This window comes from Pollachius pollachius (assembly GCF_949987615.1).
Source record: "Pollachius pollachius genome assembly, chromosome: 4".
Lineage (NCBI taxonomy): Eukaryota > Metazoa > Chordata > Actinopteri > Gadiformes > Gadidae > Pollachius > Pollachius pollachius.
Genome location: NC_136937.1, coordinates 13,199,539 through 13,218,665, shown reverse-complemented (window position 1 = coordinate 13,218,665; position 19,127 = coordinate 13,199,539). Strand labels below are relative to the sequence as shown.

The 19,127-nt window shown below is 41.4% G+C and overlaps 1 protein-coding gene across 1 annotated transcript; it reads right to left on the bottom strand.

The window, feature by feature from the left end:
* Window positions 1-8,274: 8,274 nt before the first annotated feature.
* On the bottom strand, window positions 8,275-18,196 carry LOC307074725 (myosin heavy chain, fast skeletal muscle-like; the record flags this gene model as incomplete). Its single annotated transcript, XM_079734999.1, has 39 exons — window positions 8,275-8,295; window positions 8,407-8,538; window positions 8,620-8,715; window positions 8,813-8,917; window positions 8,997-9,167; window positions 9,247-9,372; window positions 9,454-9,657; window positions 9,775-10,083; window positions 10,173-10,297; window positions 10,382-10,547; window positions 10,643-10,826; window positions 10,912-11,108; window positions 11,192-11,310; window positions 11,443-11,569; window positions 11,670-12,059; window positions 12,204-12,294; window positions 12,387-12,532; window positions 12,640-12,816; window positions 12,922-13,164; window positions 13,251-13,506; window positions 13,596-13,732; window positions 13,812-13,935; window positions 14,026-14,143; window positions 14,268-14,355; window positions 14,483-14,553; window positions 14,694-14,994; window positions 15,128-15,298; window positions 15,443-15,592; window positions 15,705-15,823; window positions 15,946-16,084; window positions 16,180-16,283; window positions 16,606-16,704; window positions 16,799-16,862; window positions 16,951-17,043; window positions 17,132-17,246; window positions 17,350-17,377; window positions 17,470-17,626; window positions 17,733-17,876; window positions 17,990-18,196. The coding sequence occupies 39 exons, from the start codon at window positions 18,194-18,196 to the stop codon at window positions 8,275-8,277; spliced, it is 5,814 nt and encodes a 1,937-aa protein (XP_079591125.1).
* Between the last annotated feature and the right edge of the window lie 931 nt (window positions 18,197-19,127).

Below are 19,127 nucleotides of genomic sequence, written 5' to 3'. Positions count from 1 at the left end.
CGTGCCCAAGTCCGTTTCAAACCTATACCGTGCTCAAGTCTAGATTTTTTGGCTAGTGTGGGCATGCCAACCGTACTCAAGTACAGTTCAAATCCGTGGCCTGAGCACACTTCGGAGAGGTGTGCTCAGGCCACGTCTGGGGGGGGGGGGGGGGGGGTAATCGTACTTGAGCACGGTACAGGTGTGAAACAGACTTGGGCACGGTACAGATGGCCTAGTGTGAGTGCGCCCTGAGTTTCTAATAGTTGTTAATAAATGTTTTTTATGCTTATTAAGGTTAATAAGCCCTTTATTAAACTGCTAATCATGCATTTTGCAGTGACGGGATCTAAAGCGGGAACAATGCTAATTAAGGTTAATAAGTCCTTTAATATACACTTATTAACAGTTAATGAGTACTATATGTTATCAAGGTTGATGAAAGTTCAAATAAAAAACGCATACAGTAAATACAATGCTATGGCGGTGAAGCACAAAAACACACTTTAAGACAGCTCTTTTGAAAAATATATATTTTTTTAATTTTAAAAACTTCAGAACGTATGCTTGAACAACAACATTTAAATAAAAGGGACTAGACGAATCCGAGTCCGGCTTCTCCATGGCCTCAGGGGATGGTTGAGAATTCTTCTGGCTGGTCTTTCTTGTTACTGTTTAAAGAAACACAAAGAACATTGACCACAATAGACAGTTAGCAGACAGGTTATAATAAGCATTAAGCCGCTTAGACATGGATTCATGACACAACTGTTAGTATAAGATACGTTTGTTTACCTAGTTTCACATGATAGATCAAAGCCTCTGAAAGAAAGTCATGTAAGCCAAAAAAGCTCGCTAGCAAACTGCTAGCTAGCTAGAACCAGCTCCCGTTACTATAGCATTACAATCTTAAACTTACCAGAGAGTCATCCTCCAGTTCGGACCTCTTCCTCTTATCGATGTTTTCTGTGCTTCTTTCTGTCTTTCGCCTGTCAGCTGTTGGTCTGGGGTGCTGGTGACGATGCCGATATTTTCTCCAAAGTTCGTCAAACACTTCATCAAGCATATGCGTCAAGCCATCATCCACTTGCATAAACAGAACTTCCGGTTTAAAATGACCTTCAAAATAAAAGTCTTCAATATATTATATGAGGCACAAAACAGATCACACTCGCTCAACATGTGCAGACTTACAGAGCTCGTAAGTCCGCCCCTTCCTGGAGATCCCCATGGGACCTCTGGACCGCTAGGAAAATTAGAATGGGTTTCAATGGAGGGAAAGTAATTATTTTCTGGTCCCAGTCTTTATATGCCCTGGATTACACATATGTTGTTTGTGGATTTAAATTATAATTTTTCATACAAAGAAAACAAAAATAATAATAATAATAATAATGTTAGGTTTTGTGTGAGGCCGCTTTTTGAACTACAGCCTCTTGTGCTCTCGACCCGAATGATATTAATCACCACCACTCTGGTACAGACATGGCGATCTCTCTACTCCACTTCACCGCTTTTTTCCAAGGGGAGGATAACAGCATCAAAAGAGGTGAAAACCATTATAAGTTGGGGCATGTGTAGATTTTCAGTTATGCCGATGGGGAGATTGTCGGTCTTGTCCACGCCAGTCACAGGGAGCGTGACGTCACATACGAGACGTGTAGTCTTTCTCATTGTGTTTTCTCTACAGCCTTTAACAATTGCACAATAAACGGTCAAACTTTGACATCAACAATTATAAAATAATTACTTTCTCTCCATTGAAACCCATTCTCCACTCTCCATTGAAACCCAAGGACTTACGAGCTCTATAGAGCTCGTAAGTCCGCCCCTTCCGGTAGACCCCCATGGGACCTCTGAGATCGTAAAATATGAATGGGGTTCAAAACACAATGAGAAACACTACATGTCTTGTATGTGACTTCACAAAAGATGAACTCTTTTTGAAAATTATGGAGAAAGAAATTCAGCAAGATGAAAAGAACAACTGGGTAGCTCCCCTACCATTCAAGTCACCTTGTCCTCTGCTCCCAAGCAACAGAGAGCAAGCGTTGTCCCGTCTCAGCTCTCTACGGCGCACTCTGAGCAGAAACGCTGAGATGAAGCAGCAGTTCTCCTCCTTCATGGGAAAGCTGTTAGAAAACAAGCATGCAGAAGTCGCACCACCCATCGATGATGCACAGGAGCACTGGAACTTGCCCTTTTCTGGGGTATATCACCCCCAGAAGCCTGGGCAAATACGAGTTGTGTTTGACTCAAGCGCCCAACTGCATGGCCTCTCCCTCAACTCAGTGCTGCTCACAGGCCCCGACATGAACAACACTTTCCTGGGTGTGCTGCTGTGTTTCAGGAAGGACCTCATCACAGTCACTGCAGACATCCAGCAGATGTTTTATGGATTCCTGGTGAGCCGTGAACACAGAGACTAACTCCGATTCCTGTGGCATAAAGACAATGACCTCTCCAAGGAGATTCAAGAGTATCGCATGTGCGTACACATCTAATCGCCAGCGGTTGCCACTGGCAATGCAAGGTATGGTGCGGACACAAAGCAGTTTGTTCTAAGACACTTTTATGTTGATGATGGGCTCGTGTCAATGCCCAGACTCTGCAGCCATAGACCTGCTCAAATGTACCTGTGCGTCACTCACAGAGTCCAACCTGAAACTGCACAAAATTGCATCGAACAGTGTCGCTGTGATGAGAGCCTTCGAACCCGAGGAACTGGCCTCTGGCATCAGAGACTTGGGCCTGGACGACGAGACTCTGCCTGTGCAGAGGGGCTAGGCTTATGCTGGGACATCAACACAGACATGTTCACCTTTAAGGTAGCCGTCACTGACAAGCCTTACACCCGTCGCGGGGTGATGTCAATAGTCAACAGCGTCTTCGACCTGCTGGGCCTGGCAGCCCCGGTGACGATCAGAAGCCGGCTGCTACTGCGAGATCTGTCCAGTGGAGTCCAGGACTGGGACGCTCCTCTGCCTGTTGAAAAGGTGAGCACATGGGAAATGTGGAAATCATCGCTCAAGGAGCTGAGCAGCCTCCATGTGCCCTGCTGCTATGTACCAATGTCACTCTCAAAACGCATGTACACAGAACTTTGCCTTTTTTCTGACACCTCCAACTGGGCTATAGGGGCGGTTGCTTACTTGAGAGCTGTCACTAAAGAGGGCTGTTGTGAAGTTGGATTTGTGATGGGAAAAGCTAAACTGTCACCGCAGCCAGAGCCCACAATCCCACGCCTCGAGCTCTGTGGGGCCGTCCTGGCTGTTGAGCTGGCGGAGCTGATTTTGGATGAACTGGACCACAAGCCACACACTATTAAGTTATACTGTGACAGCAAGGTGGTCCTCAGATACATCTTTAATGACTCAAAGCGCTTCTTTGTATACGTACACAATCGTGTGCATCGCATATGCCAGACAACATCTCATGAGCAGTGGCATTACGTGCCCTCAGAAAAGAATCCAGCTGACTTAGCCACCTGGTCAGTAGCTGCATCACAGCTGATGGACACTATGTGGTTCAAGGGGCTGGACTTCCTCTACAGGCCTCCAAAGCCAGACACGCATGAGTACTTTAAACTGATAGAGCCTGAAACGGATGTGGATGTCAGACCGCAAGTGACTGTTTTAGCCACTCACATCGAAGCCAAGCCGCTCACCTCTGGAAGATTCAAGCGTTTTTCCACATGGAACTCCTTGCTGTGAGCCGTCTGCTTTCTGATACATCAAGGGCATTCTCACAAGTCAAGCTCCATCTCAGACACTTCACAGCATGCATGTAAAGCATGACATCAGTGTAGTAGGCCTCACACTCCTGAAGAACTCCCAGCAGCAAGGAGACTCATAATAGACTGTTCAAAGAGACTCGTTTCCAGGCGAACTTGCTGCTCTTCAAGCAAAGAGAGAAATTCCCAATTCAAGTCCAGTCCTGACCCTTGACCCCTACATCAGTGACGGTGCTGCTAAGGCTAGGAGGGTGTCTCAGACATTCCTCCCTGGAATCAGAGGTAAAACATCCCATTAAAATGTCACTAAACTGCTTGAAGAACACCATCACATACAAGTGAAGCACCAGGGGCGACAGTTCACAGAGGGGGCCATCAGAGCGGCTGGACTGTGGATTGTCGTGGGCAAAAAGCCTGGTCATCTCTATCCTCCATCACTGTGTGACATGGCGTAAGCTTAGAGGGAAACTGGAAGTGCAAAAGATGGCTGACCTCCCTCCTGAGCGGCTCGACACCTCTCCACCCTTCAGCTACGTGGGGCTGGACGTGTTTGGACCGTGGACAGTGGTGACCCGACGCACTCGAGGAGGTTTAGCCTAAAGCAAAAGGTGGGCCATTCTGTTCACATGTATGTGTACCAGGGGAGTACACATCTAAGTAATTGAGTCTATGGACACAGCCAGCTGTATCAATGCACTGTGTAGATTCTTTGCAGTTAGAGGTCCAGCAAAGCAGCTCAGGTCAGACAGGGGGACCAACTTCATTGCTGCCAGTGCAATAGGGGAATGAGGCCTCCTGATGAAAAGCAGAACCGCATCCTGAATTATCTCCACAGCAAGGACTGCACATGGGAGTTTAACCCCCCGCACGCGTCCCACATGGGAGGTGTGTGGGAGCGAATGATTGGGGTGACACGCAGAACATTGGACTACGCTTCTGCAAAACAAACATACTTACCTGTCATATGAGGTTCTATGCACGCTGATGGTAGAGGTGTCTGCCATAATCAACGCAAGGCCGCTGGTCCCCATCTCATCGGATCCCTCCTCTCCTGTCCTGTTGTCTCCTGCCATGCTCCTGACACAAAAGCCAGGCCTGCTCGCTCCACCGGGTGACTTCACTGGAAAATACCTCCTGAAAGGCCAGTGGAGACAGGTGCAAGCGCTTGCCAATGAATTCTGGAGCCGTTGGAGAAATGAGTACCTGAGCACTATCCATCCAAGACGTAAGTGGCACTGTACACATCGCAACCTTCAACCTGGGGACATTGTGCTGTTAAAGCAAACTCAAGCACCAAGAAACGAGTGGCCAATGGCTCTGGTCACATCAACCTTTCCGAGTGGCAACGGAAAGGTCCGCAAAGTTGAAGTGAAGACATTGTCCCAAGCAGTGTTGGGACTAACGCGTTATTAAGTAACGCGTTACAGTAACTACGTTACTTTTGCGGTAACGAGCACTGTAACTAATTACTTTGTCAAAATCACTAACGCGTTTATCGTTATTGCGATTTAAACAGGCTCGTTACTCGTTACTTCACGTGCATAACCCAGGACTACAGTTTCCGTGGTGGACGTGAAGCGGACGTGAGTCATGTGACGCAGCGACGCGCAAGTAAATGAATTAATACAATGGCGGCAGTCGACGACGGTCAAGGCTTTGTATTTCTCATGGAAATATGCACATTATTTTTCCTTTCTGACGGTAAAAGACATAAGGAATATTTTGGTGACCTGTCATCTATGTGGAGGTTCATAAACTCTAGCCACATCAAAAACTAGCAATTCTAATCTGATTAAACATCTTCAGAAACAACGGGCATCTACCAAGCTAGTTGAAAAAGACCCTGAAGGTAACACAGGTGATGCTGCTGCTAACGTCAGCTCCGCCGACGCTAAAGGAGAAGCCACTCCAGCCAAATAGCAAAAGCTTGATTTTACAAAGCCTGTTGCACAGTCTATAACCCAGACACAGCTAAACAAATGATGGAGATGTATGGACAAAGACTGATATAGACATAGACATACTAACATAGACTACTAAAGCACTTTATCCACCATTATTGATTTCATCAGTTGTTTTATTTATCTAAACGGCCAGAGTGGAGGAAATATTATTTTTGTTAAACATTAACTATGTTTGTGAGGCTGAAAGTACTTTTTATTTATTTAGTTTCTCTTTGTGAGGCTGAAAATACTTTTAAGTTTGCCCATCATTATTGATGATGAGGTCTCCAGTTGGTGGAGTTTAGCTGTTTTGAGTTAAGGTTAACTTACAAAGAAGGGATTAACCTCACTGTGTTTACATTGTAAACATCTATTGTATCAGTTTTGCACTATTGATTCCTACAGTTGCTAAATGGCCTGAGGCACAGTTTAATTTTTGCACTGCCAAAACTATACTTTGGACCTGTTTCAATGGCTACAATAAATATGCCTATCAAAAGTTTCAAAACATACTGTATGTTGTGTTTTGTTGATCCACTGCTTCATCGTAGTGATACTGGGTACAATGATCAAATTTTACAGTTGTTTTGTCGAACACTATGCCACATCAACCCCAAAATAATTGGTGTGTGCATTTGTAGAGGGTTGGAAACAGTTGGAAACAATGGAAATATTTCATTAATTTGCACTCACACTACTACACTGCTATGGCACGTTCAAGTCACTATGTGGCGCATTGCGCTTGTGGTAGGATAGGACTTACATGTAAGCAAGCCAGAGGACTGGCAGCCTCCCTAACTATCCAGTTAGGGAGGTCCTTTGCCACATTAACCCATTAATAAGATAATTCAGAAAAAAAAAGTTACTTACCCTAGTAACTAGTTACCTTGAAAGTAACGAGTAACTTAAAGTAACTGAGTTACTTTTGAAAGAAGTAACTAGTAACTGTAAATTAGTAACTAAGTTACTAATTTAAAGGAGCTTGCCCAACACTGGTCCCAAGGCACCTCAAAGACTTACCTGCGGCCCATCTTGGATGTTGTCCTTCTCCTAGAAAAGACTGAATAGAAATGGACTGAAAAAAAAATAAGAGTTTAAAAAGAATGGTTTGAAGTTAGTGGCATTACAAGCCAGACAGGGAGTGTTCTGCCCTCAGAATAGTATTCATGTTCAAACTTAAATGCACTTAAATGATTTAATGAATGTAGTAATTAAAACTTATGGTAAGGATATATGTGAAAGAAAACACACTCACACACACAGTAATATTTACATGATGAAAACTGGACTTTTATTTTGAAGTGTCAAAGTAGGCTACGTGATGTTTATACTTGTTGCAAACGTAGCAGCCAGTAGTAAGAAAGACAGTCGGTAACTTGGTGAATTTTCTCTTCCTTTCTCACGCTCATGAAAGCAATGGCTGTAAGTTTATAATGAAGTACTTTGTATGAATGAAGATGAATATGTAATGAAGATGTCTAGCACTGTAAAAAATGTGATGTTCGGTTAACTAGATAATGAGCTAATGTAAAGTGTGAGCCTACGTTAAAAATGATAGTGTATTAGCCTATTGCTATTCTTTCTAGCTTCATTCAATTCTGTTTATAAGCAGCTTGTGCTGTAAGGGAAACTAAGGTTTTGTGTTGTTTCTGTTACAGTTTCACTCATGGTATTCCACAATATAAAAGAGGAAATAAAGGAAGCAAGACGCTCTTATCCTGGCTCAAGTGTGCTATACCTGAGTTTGACTTGCTGTTAAACTGCTCAGGGAGAGCAGTATATAAGTGCTTATAAAAGTCTTATAATCTCACTATAAACATGTTTATTATGTTATTATTAACACTTATAGATAGTCTTATTACCAACAATTAATGCTAATAAGCATATAATAAGTGTCTTATTACCTATAACAAAGGCTTATTACAAGGAACTTAATATAAAGCGTTACCACCTTTTTTTTTTGTTATGCCTTACATTACCGCGTTACAGCAAAAAGTAATGGATTACAGTAATTGCATTACTTTTGCAATGCGTTACTCCCAACACTGCAGGTCCAGATATTAAAACTGCTCGATATCTCTCGGGGCTCTGCAATGTACCTCAGTGCCTCTTACTACACAATAATCACTTTTGGGCACATGCTACTGTTTGCCTCCAAGCTACTTTTTTGACTTCAAAATCTTGTCTTTCTTTTTTTCACTTGAAAATCAGGCTTAAATTGTGTAGTGTTAGCTTTTTAGTATTCTAGTAACCCTAGTATTCATAAGCAGTGAAAACGTTGGTAACCCCGAGGGATGGAAAGTACTTCAACTAAAATACTGTACACCAAACTTTTGCATTAATTCCAAAGCATTGCTCTACTTTATCATTCACTAAATTGACATCCATATGCTTGAAAGTATGTATTATTATTTTTATGTTAAACCTTTCGGCCTACAACCATTGACCTATGAGATCCATCTCTAGTAAGGATCAACCCTGTTTAGAGCAAAGTAAGTAAAGCCAAACAAATAAATACACATCACAAGATTGACAGTCGATGCATAGTTTATTGTATGCTATTCACAATTCTTGTCATATTAAACGACTACAATGTGCAATTTTTCAAATGGAAATGAATTATTCAGCACTGTCCTTTCCCTAAGAGAAAAACAAAACAAATGTAGGAATTATATATTTATATATATTTTTTGTAGATTCTAAGATATATATTTGTGCAATAATCTGAACTGTATTTTGCCGTCCAATTACCTTTCCAGAGTCACGGCTCTTGGCCCTCAACTTGTTGACCTGAGTCTCAGCAATGTCAGCACGTTCCTCAGCCTCCTCCAGCTCATGTTGAACCTTTCTGCACTTGGACAGGTAAGAGTTGGCCTGCTCCTCCTATAGAAACGTTATATTTTGTTCATAATAAGTACTGAAATTGATGCAATAACCTGATTTTGTTATGTAGTTTCTACTTACCGCTTCCTCAGCCTGCCTCTTGTAAGCCTTCACCTTCAGTTGCAGCTTGTCCACAAGATCCTGGAGTCTAGCACCATTCTTCTTATCCTCCTCAGTCTGATCCACATTTGAAAGTATAAAATCAACATCATGTGTCCTTTAGATTTTTGTCAAAATCCTATTGCAAATATTTGGAGATGTAAGTTTGACATACCTGGTAGGTGAGTTCCTTGACTCTCCTCTCATATTTGCGGACACCTTTTACTGCATCTGCGCCACGTCTCTGTTCATTATCAACCTCTGCCTCCAGATCACGAACCTTTAGAGAAAATTTAATTAATGAGTCTTTTCCTGACTTTGGAATATTTTTTTTAAATGCAGGCTTATTATCATCTTACTCTGGACTCCAGTTTCTGGAGCTGCTTCTTGCCACCCTTCATGGCCAGGTTCTCAGCTTCATCCAGGCGATGCTGCAGGTCTTTCACTGTGACCTCCAGGTTCTTCTTCATCCTCTCAAGGTGAGAGCTAGTGTCCTGCTCTTTCTTCAGCTCCTCAGCCATCATGGCAGCCTACAAGGTCAAGTAATATATTCATTAAGAGTTCCATTAAGTTGTCATAACATCAATTAACAAACAAATGTAGACCTACATCGGTGATGGCCTTCTTGGCCTTATCTTCAGCATTCCTGGCTTCCTGGACGGTGTCGTCCACCTCACCCTGGACTTGGACCAAGTCACTCTCAAGCTTCTTCTTTGAGTTCAACAAACTTGTGTTCTGAAACAAAAGATTATAAAATGTATTTCAAAACAAGTATGTGTTCTTGTACTGGAATGATAAAATTAGAATGTCGTTTACCTGAGAGTGCAGCAGTCCAACACGCTCGCTGGCGTCCACCAGCTCTTGCTCAGCCACTTTGCGGCCTCTCTCTGTCTGTTCAAGAGCTGCCCTCAGCTCCTCAATTTCAGCCACCATGAGACCGTTCCTACGGTCCACCATGGCAGCCTGCTCCTTCAGGTCTTCTGCAGCTCTGGTGGCATCGTCAAGGTGCAGTTGGGCATCCTAAATAAGGGTGAACATTTATTTTTATACATGAAATAATGTGTAGCTAAAAAATATGACTTAAACTATAAATGGTGGTATACATATCGGAATCTCAAATTATGTTTTGTGTCATACCTTCAGTTGTCCCTGAACATTCCTGAGCTGCTTCTGGGCCTCAGCAGCCTGGCGGTTGGCATGACTCAGCTGGATCTCCATCTCATTCAGATCTCCCTCCATCTTCTTCTTGATCCTCAGGGCATCATTCCTGCTCCTGACCTCAGAGTCCAGTGTGCTCTGCATGGAGTCAATGACCCTCTGGCTGTTCCTCTTGATCTGCTCCATCTCCTCATCCTTCTCAGCCAGCTTCCTGTCAACCTCACCCTTAATCTGGTTCAGCTCCAGCTGGACACGCAGAATCTTGGACTCTTCATGCTCCAGAGTTCCCTGATGTAGGACACAGATGTATTAGGCACATTTATTAAAAACTTGATACAAAGTTTTATAATAATGGTTGCTTATTTCATCATCCTTACCTCAGCTTCCTCTAGGGCTGTCTGGATCTCAGACTTCTCAGTCTCCACCTGCTTCTTGGATTTCTCCAACTCATGGATGCTCTTTCCAGTCTCACCAATTTGTTCAGTCAGATCGGAAATCTCCTCTGCAAAGCAATTTCATGTTTTTTAAAGTATGGTTTACATTTCTTATCCACAGGTACTGTGAATATCACTGAGCATTAACTCACGTTGGAGGTTCTTGTTTTCCCGCTTCAGGGTCTCCAGCTGATCCAAAGTTTCTTCATATGAGTTCTTAATCTTGAACAGCTCAGTGCTGAGAGAACGAGCCTCTTTCTGAGTTCCTTCAAGCTCTGCCTGGCCCTCCTCATATTTCTGCTTCCAGTCGGCCAAAACCTGTACAAAATTGTTAATTAAGTGGTACATGTTTGGCAATTGAAGAAGTATCAGAGGACAATTAATATATATAAACTATAATAACAAGTACAAACCTTGTCAAAGTTCCTCTGCTTCTTGTCAAGGTTTGCAGCCAGTCCATTAGCCCTCTCCACATCAACCATGAGGTCCTCCACCTCACCCTGGAGTCTCTGTTTGGTCTTCTCCAGAGAGGCACACTTGGAGTTCACAGCCTCAATCTGTTCCTCAGCCTCCTGAAGGCGCTGGGCAAGCTTTTTCCTGTTAAAGCATAATATGGCTTCACTTGTGTGCATTCATTAAATAGAATGTCTACCTTAGCTAAAGTATAACACTTTTGACTCACTTGGACTCCTCAAGCTCCTCAGTGCGCTGGATAGCATCAGTTTCATACTTGCTCCTCCACTGAGCCACCTCACCGTTGGCCTTGGACATTCCACGCTGCAGCTCAGCCTTGGCCTCCTGCTCCTCCTCAAACTGCTCCCTCAGAAGGTCACAGTCATGGCGGGCTGATTGCACACCATGAGCAAGAGCATTCTTGGCCTGCAAAAATGGACAGAGAGCATGTCAATTCAAGAATAATTTCAATCCTCGTACCCTCAGACTTTAAAAAACAAATGACTTACCTTAACTTCCTCTTCATTTTGCCTCTTCAGCTCCTCAATCTGCTGAGTATAAGCCTGCTTGCCTCTGGTAAGCTGGGAGACGAGAGCTTCCTTCTCCTCAAGCTGACGTCCAAACTCGCCTAGTTGGAGGTGGAACAGGAAATATTGATTAAGTTGTAAAATAGAAAAGGTTGATCCAATTATATATATAAAAGCGTCTCTTCAGGCTCCTGATTAAATACATTAATGACGAATACAAATGACCTATGTACCGTTTTCTGTCAACAGCCTTGCTCTCTGAGCACTGATGTCATTTATCTGGCGAACATTCTCATCACTCTTAGCCTTGATTTCACTGAGTTGGTCCTCAAGGGTACGGCATATCTTCTCCAGATTTCCCTGGCGATTAAAAAAGTATCAATTTAAAAACAATGTTAATTGATTGCTGCTTATTTATTATTATTTATTAAGAAGATGAAGGCATTGAGGAATAACTTACCTTGGCTTTCGAAACGTTTTCCATGTTGCTGGAGAGGTCATCAATCTCCATCTTGTACTCGCTCTTCTCCTTCTCAAGCTTCTGCTTGACACGCTGGAGGTTGTCAATCTGCTCTCCCAGCTCTGCTACACTGTCAGCCTGCTTCTTACGCAGAGCAGCAGCAGTGGCTTCATGCTGCAGGGTGGACTCCTCAAGGTCACGACGCAGCTTCTGGAACTCAGCCTCACGCTTCTTGTTCATCTCAATCTGAGCAGAAGTGGCTCCACCAGCCTCCTCAAGCCTCTCACTGATCTCTTCAAGTTCCCTGGAGAGGTCAGCTCTCTGCTTCTCAACCTTGGCACGGGCAGCACGCTCAGCCTCAATCTCTTCCTCCAGTTCCTCAATACGGGCCTAAATAATAGACAAATATTTATATATATAATATTTATATATATATATTATATATATATATATATATATATATATAATATTTATCAATCTCCAAGTATATCATTTCAGAAAGTTTAAAATAATTAACTTGACTAATTCTCACACCTGAAGCTCCTTGATCTTTTTCTGAAGCTGAGCACCCAGTGACTGCTCATCCTCAATCTTGCTCAGAAGCTGGCTGATCTCAAAGTCCTTCCTGCAAATAATTAATAGGAAAAATGTTCAACTATCTCAAAAAAATCATATGCACTTAACCCTATTGTTATTCTTAAAATACAAATGTCTTACTTCTTGATTTTCTCGTCAGACTGCTGTTTGTCGTTCTCAAGGTCCATGACAGTTTCCTGAGCCAGTTTCAGATCACCCTCAAGCTTTCTCTTGGATCTCTCAAGGTCCATACGGAGCTTCTTTTCTTGCTCCAGAGAACCTTCAAGCTGGATGTCAATAATTAAAATTATTTAAGAACAATATAATGTTATATTGTTTATTCAATCAACTGAATTACTGATATTCATTGAATGTTTCCATGAGCTGTTCTCACATCATCCACTTGCTGTTCAAGCTTGGTCTTGGCCTTGGTCAGAGTGTTGACTTTGTCTTCCTCTGCCTGCAGGTCATCAAGAGTCTGCTGATGTGACTCTTGGAGGGCTTTCTTCTCCTTTGTCAGCTTAGCAACACTCTCATCCTGAGAGGCCATCTCCTCTGTAAGGTTCTTCACCTGAACAGAACAAAATCACATGTCATACTTGCTCATAAGTAAAGTGAAACCTTCCCTTGTACTCTATAATGGTTTGGACAATGTTAATGACATTTTTTTACAAACCTTGTTCTCAGTGGCATGTTTCTCCTTCTCCACTTTGGCTAAGGTAAGCTCCAGATCATCAATGTCCTTCTTGAGCTCAGAGCACTCATCCTCCAGCTTTCTCTTCTTGGCAGTCAGCTCAGCATTGATTTCCTCCTCATCCTCCAGTCTCTCAGTAGTCTCCTTGAGTTTGGCCTCCAGCTGGATCTTACCTTTGATAAGTCCTTCACACCTCTCCTCAGCATCATTCAGATTCTCTCCTTCCTGTATGTTATTTACATATGTAAAACATGTCAGATCACATGTATCTCAATGATTCCACGTAAAATCAAAATATTATTTTTACTTACAGAAGCCACTTGTAGTGCAAGATCATTCTTCTCCTGCAGTAGAGAAACCATCTTCTCCTCAAGTTCCTTCTTCTTGGCCAGGGCAGCTGCCAGGTCTGTCTTCATCTTTTCATAGTTATCCTTCATATTGGCAAGCTCCTTCTCGGTTTCAGCACTCTTCAGAAGAGGCTTGATCTTGTAGTACACCTTCATCCATGGCCAGTGTTTGACATTCATGAATGAGCGGATGTTGTACTGAATAGTGTAGATGGCTTCCCTATAAAATAAAATAAATAAATCATATACAGGTTGCACTCAGTAGCCAGAAACCTGTTTGAGTTTTGAGCACAATGTTTAAGAGCATACCTCCTCTCTGTCATCTTCACATACTCCTTTCTCATGACATAGCCTCTGCAGAGAGCCTGAATCATTCCGACCAAAGCAGCCAGTTTCTCATCTCGCATCTCTTCAAGAGTACCCAGAAGACCAGCTTTGAAGAACACCTTAAGGTAAAAAAATACATTTGTCAGCGACTAACTTTAAATCAAACCTAAACATAGTTTTTGACGGCAATAAACAGACCTTGGTGTGTCCAAATTTGTACTCATCATGAGGCACATCAATGGACCCAAGGAGTTTCTCAGAAGCCTTCTTGTTGTCAATAAACTGACCCTCAGGAATAACACTGGCATTCAGTACTTTGTACCTGAAGAAGATCATTGTAATGTTTTTTACATTAACTTAAATGTTTAATGGTATTTGTAAAGTTGTCATTAAAAATTGCTTGAGTAAATACCTCTGCTTGAAGTCAGCATAGAGGATTCTGCTGGGGAAGCCCTTTCTGCAGATTCTGATGCCCTCCAGTACACCGTTACACCTCAGCTGGTGGATAACCAGGAAGTTCTCCATGAGTCCTGTTATTTTGGTGAAATCAAATGTTGTTACTATTATTAGTTTGGCCTAGCAATGCCCATAAACCCTCAATAAAATGTATTATCGTGACCAAACACTATGAAAATTTACTAGTAGTAACTGTACCTGGAGTCTTTGACTCATTGGGAATCAGACAACGCACAAAGTGAGGATGGGTGCTCCTCAAGTTGGTCATCAGTTTACCCAAGTTCTCCTATAGACATAAAACAAAATATAAATTAAGTAAAACTTGTTTCGGAAATAAGGATTAAAGAAATATATATACAGATAAGTAATTAAGTTAAGAATGTTTTTACATTAATTTGTGTGTTTACTCTTACCCTGAACTGTGAGGACACCGTCTGCATGGAGCCACCCTTCTTCTTGCCTCCCTTCTTTGCACCGCCAGTCTCTGTTTTTAATTATCGGTTATTGGTCACATTTAGTTTTTATCTTTCCAATTTCATAAAGAAGCACAATAAGTGGCTGAAATTAAATGGTTATTATAATATCCCTGATGAGAAAATAACCGGTATAAAATGTGAGCTGTACCTTCAACTACAGGTGGGTACAGGACAGGCAGCAGTTTGTTTGAGGACTTCTGGTACAGCTGCACAACAGAGTCATTCAGGGGATCCTTGTTCTTGTCCAGCCAGCCACTGATGTTGTAGTCCACGGTACCAGCGTAGTGCACCAGGGAGAAGTGGGCCTCAGCCTTGCCCTTTGCAGGCTTGGGCTTCTCAAATGCTCTGTTCTTGCCAAGATGCTGGTCATACAGCTTGTTTTTGAAGGTAGTATCTGAGGCCTTGGGGAACATGCACTCCTCTTCAAGGATGGAGAAAATGCCCATTGGCTTAAGAGAAAAAAGAGATTGATGACAAATTAAGAAAAATAACTTTTTTAGCCACACAAAGAATATAATATTCTTATTTTAATAAAATATAGTATCCTGTAATATAATATAATATTATAATGTTCAATTGTACCTTCTCAATAAGCTCAATGCAGGCAGCCAAGTCCATGCCAAAGTCAATGAACTCCCAGATAATACCCTCCTTCTTGTACTCCTCTTGCTCCAGGACGAACATGTGGTGGTTGAAGAACTGTTGCAGTTTCTCATTGGTGAAGTTGATGCACAGCTGCTCCATGCTGTTGTACTAGATGGGGACATAAATAATAAACCGACCATAACTAGCTGTTAATAAACCGACCATAACTAGCTGTCTTCAATTGAATGCTATTGAATGTTCCGTTTGAATGAAGGAAAATCCAGAAATGCTGCCACTTATTGAACAACTTACATCAAAAATCTCAAAACCAGCAATGTCCAGCACACCAATGTAGAACTGTCTTGCTTGCTTGGTGTCCAGCATCTGGTTGATACGGATGACCATCCACAAGAACATCCTCTCATAGATAGACTTGGCCAGGGCACTCACTGAGTTGTTGACCTGAAATTACATTTTCATCCAAAATCAACAAAAATGTATGTCTTTTAATAGACTATGCGTAATTTTAACACAAATTGTCCCATATTTCTTAAACACATTGTGTTTTTCTTACCTGAGGTACAGTCTGTCCCTTGGTGACGTACTCATTTCCGACCTTCACTCTTGGGTAGCAAAGAGCCTTGAGCATATCAGCAGAGTTCAGACCCAGGAGATAGGAAATCTTGTCGGCCTCTACAAAGTTAACATGAAATATGTGTTTTTATTCAGTATAGGTATGACTCCAATGTAGTACAAGAAAATATGCACCAATATATATACTTCTAGTGCAATGATTAACACATGTTAATGGTTACCTTCATTGCCATCTGGCTCAGCCTGCTCCTCACGCTGCTTCTGCTTGAACTTCATGTTACCGTGGTGAAGCACAGCACCAGTGAACTTAAAGATGCCCATCTTCTCCTCATTGTTGAAGCCCAAAATATCAATAGCAGTCTGTATGAAAAAAAAACTAATATTACAAACAATTCAGAACATAAATATAGTAATATATATGGTAAATATATTAAGTGTTAGAAACAACTACTGACATCAGTTGCATCCAGCTCCTCTTTGTCATCAATGCTGGCCACAGTGATCTGACCCTGACTGCACATGGGGAAGTCGTAGGGGTTGGTGGTGATGAGCGTCATTTCTGAGGGATTAAATATCTGTCATTTTTCTGCTCAGATTTTGTCAGTATTGTTTCTAATCTATATTTTGCTACCTTTAAAAAAAAAGAAAAGAAAAAATAGTTTAGCACTTACATGCTACGCATGTTTCCAAAGTTTTCCATTGCAGATATTGTCTTTTCCCAAAAACATTTCTTTGAGTCAGAAAAAGACCCTTTCAAAATAAATGAACTTCAGAAGTCATATGTACGTATAAAGTCATATTAAAACAGATGATGGGGACTCTGGGGAACCATTCATCTGGCATGAATGTTAAGTACATCTCGTGCTATATCAAAATCTCACCAACGATCTCAGGTTTGTGGTTGGTCATCATCTGGTAGAAGATGTGATAGCCTCTCTCATCGGGAAGCTGGAATGTCACTCTGGACTTCTCCAGCAGATCTATTAATCAAAAAGAAAAAGCAAGGCCCATTAATAAATCAAAACCTATTCCACTATTAATCTTGGTTAAACAATGCACATATCTTTTACTTACATGTCTCAATGTCAGCACTGGACAGTTTACCAGTTGCGTGGAAATGAATTCTGATGAATTTACCCTGTTTGGAAATAATTACTTTAAACATCCTCAAAATAGTAGTAACTAACTAAGTAACGTTTTTAGGGAGGAATTCATCTCAAACTTACAAAACGGGAGGAGTTGTCATTTCTCACAGTCTTGGCATTACCATAGGCCTCCAGCAGGGGATTGGCTGCAATAATCTGGTCCTCCAGTGACCCCTATAACCAAATCAAATCGTTTTTGAACCTTATTATTTAATTTCTCTATGTATTGATTCATTGATTTAATATATATTTTTAAACATACCTGTATCTTTCCAGCGCCTGCATCTTTCTTCTTTTCTCCTCCACCCACTGAGATGGTGGCAAAGTACTGGATGACACGCTTGGTGTTCACAGTCTTTCCAGCACCGGATTCTCCACTGGGTATGAAAAGAAGAATAAAGTACATTTTGACATGTTTTCCAATGTTCCAATGATTCATTTTATTATATTTATATATCATGTTGACAGAATCAAACTCACGTGATCAGGACTGACTGGTTCTCCCTATCTGTAAACCAAATTTATCAAACATTGCATGAGTAAGGCTTTTATTAATAAAATTAGATGAGAATAGGGATTTGAAACTTTGAATTGACAAACCAGTGAGCATGTTCTGGAAGGCGTTGTCAGAGACAGAGAAGATGTGGGGTGGAGCCTCCATACGCTTCTTGCCTCTGTAGGCATTGACAACCTCCTGATCGTACACTGGGAGCCACTTGTAGGGGTTTACAGTGGCACAGAACAGCCCAGAGTAGGTCTGAAGGAGGTCAGACAGAGAGAATGTAATTTCAAAGCAATTTATTTATCATATTACTATAGATATATATATTATATATTTTAATTTAGTAGGTTGAATAACTTACGTAGATCATCCATGCTGCATAACGCTCTGCAAGGTTATACAACACAGAGGCTTCATTGAGATGGGTCATCATGGCCATGTCCTCAATTTTGTCGTACTTGGGAGGGTTCATGGGTGTGACATCGTCCTCCTTGACTGTCCTCTCCTAAAATATGGAAACCCATTTTTTGTTTTCTTACCAGTGCATCTACTGCTATTTTCCCTTTCGTACTGTTGATACCAACAGATTAGCCTCTGCCATGATCAACCTCTACCTACCTCCTTTGTAGCCAAAACTGTGACGGTGACTTTGCCAGCGTCTCTCTTAGTGATGGTACACTTGACGTACAGTTCCTTAACATCAGTCACATAAGCAGCAGCCTTCGCATCGAATGGCGCGCTCTGGGCCGCAATCCTCTCCTTTTCTGGCTTCCGGAGGTAAACTGCAGCCTTGCCGTAAACGGCCATCTCTGCGTCCGTACTCATGATGGAGACTTATTTCTTGAAAACAAGCAAACAAATTATTTATTTTACCTGTATAGATGGCGTCAAGAGGGTTTTGAGATCTTGCTCGTTGATTTGATATTAAATTATTCTTACCGTCTTCTTCCCTTTAACCGCAGAAGAAATTGTTCCTTTAAAATAGAACATCTTTGACGTTACTAGGTCATGTGTACAAGTAACAGAGTATAATTTGAATGACTAAAATCATACATTTATTTAGCTGTCGATTTGAAATGAGTTTGTTGGATAAATTGAAAGAACATTTATTTTTCAATACATCACAATTCAATTTAAACATAACAGTGCAAGGAAAGATGCAATTGATTATGTGTATTTACCTATAACATAGATCTATACAGAAGTATATCAATATTTCATCATGTTAAAAAAACAAAACAATAAAAAATCAAGAATTTATATGATGTAGATAAAAAAACACCTACAAATGTCCACTCTAATGACTAAAATAATAATGAAGTGAAACAAGATATAGAAATGTAAAGAACAGTAGGTAGTAATTTAAGATCCTAAATTGTATATAAAACAAATCTAAATGGAAACTATTCTTCATGATTCTTTTCATAAGAGATAGGTAAATAGGAACATTTACAATAAATGAAAATAACCTGCATAGAAAAAGCATGTATGATCTCCACTCTAATTCAATGGTCTCCACTACACAGCAGCTGAAGAATCAGTCTGACTTACCACCAGTTGCAATAACCTGAAATCCCCTGCAGTCTTTCCATCTCCTCTTCTGGCATCTTATATAGAGGTGGTTCTGCAGTCCAGGCAGAAACTAAATAAGGGCAGATCTTCAAATGGCTGTTTTATTTAGCTTTGCATTTAATGCGTTCATTGGCACATATCGTGATTACCAACAGATGTGTCACTCATCAGTTGATACTTAAAC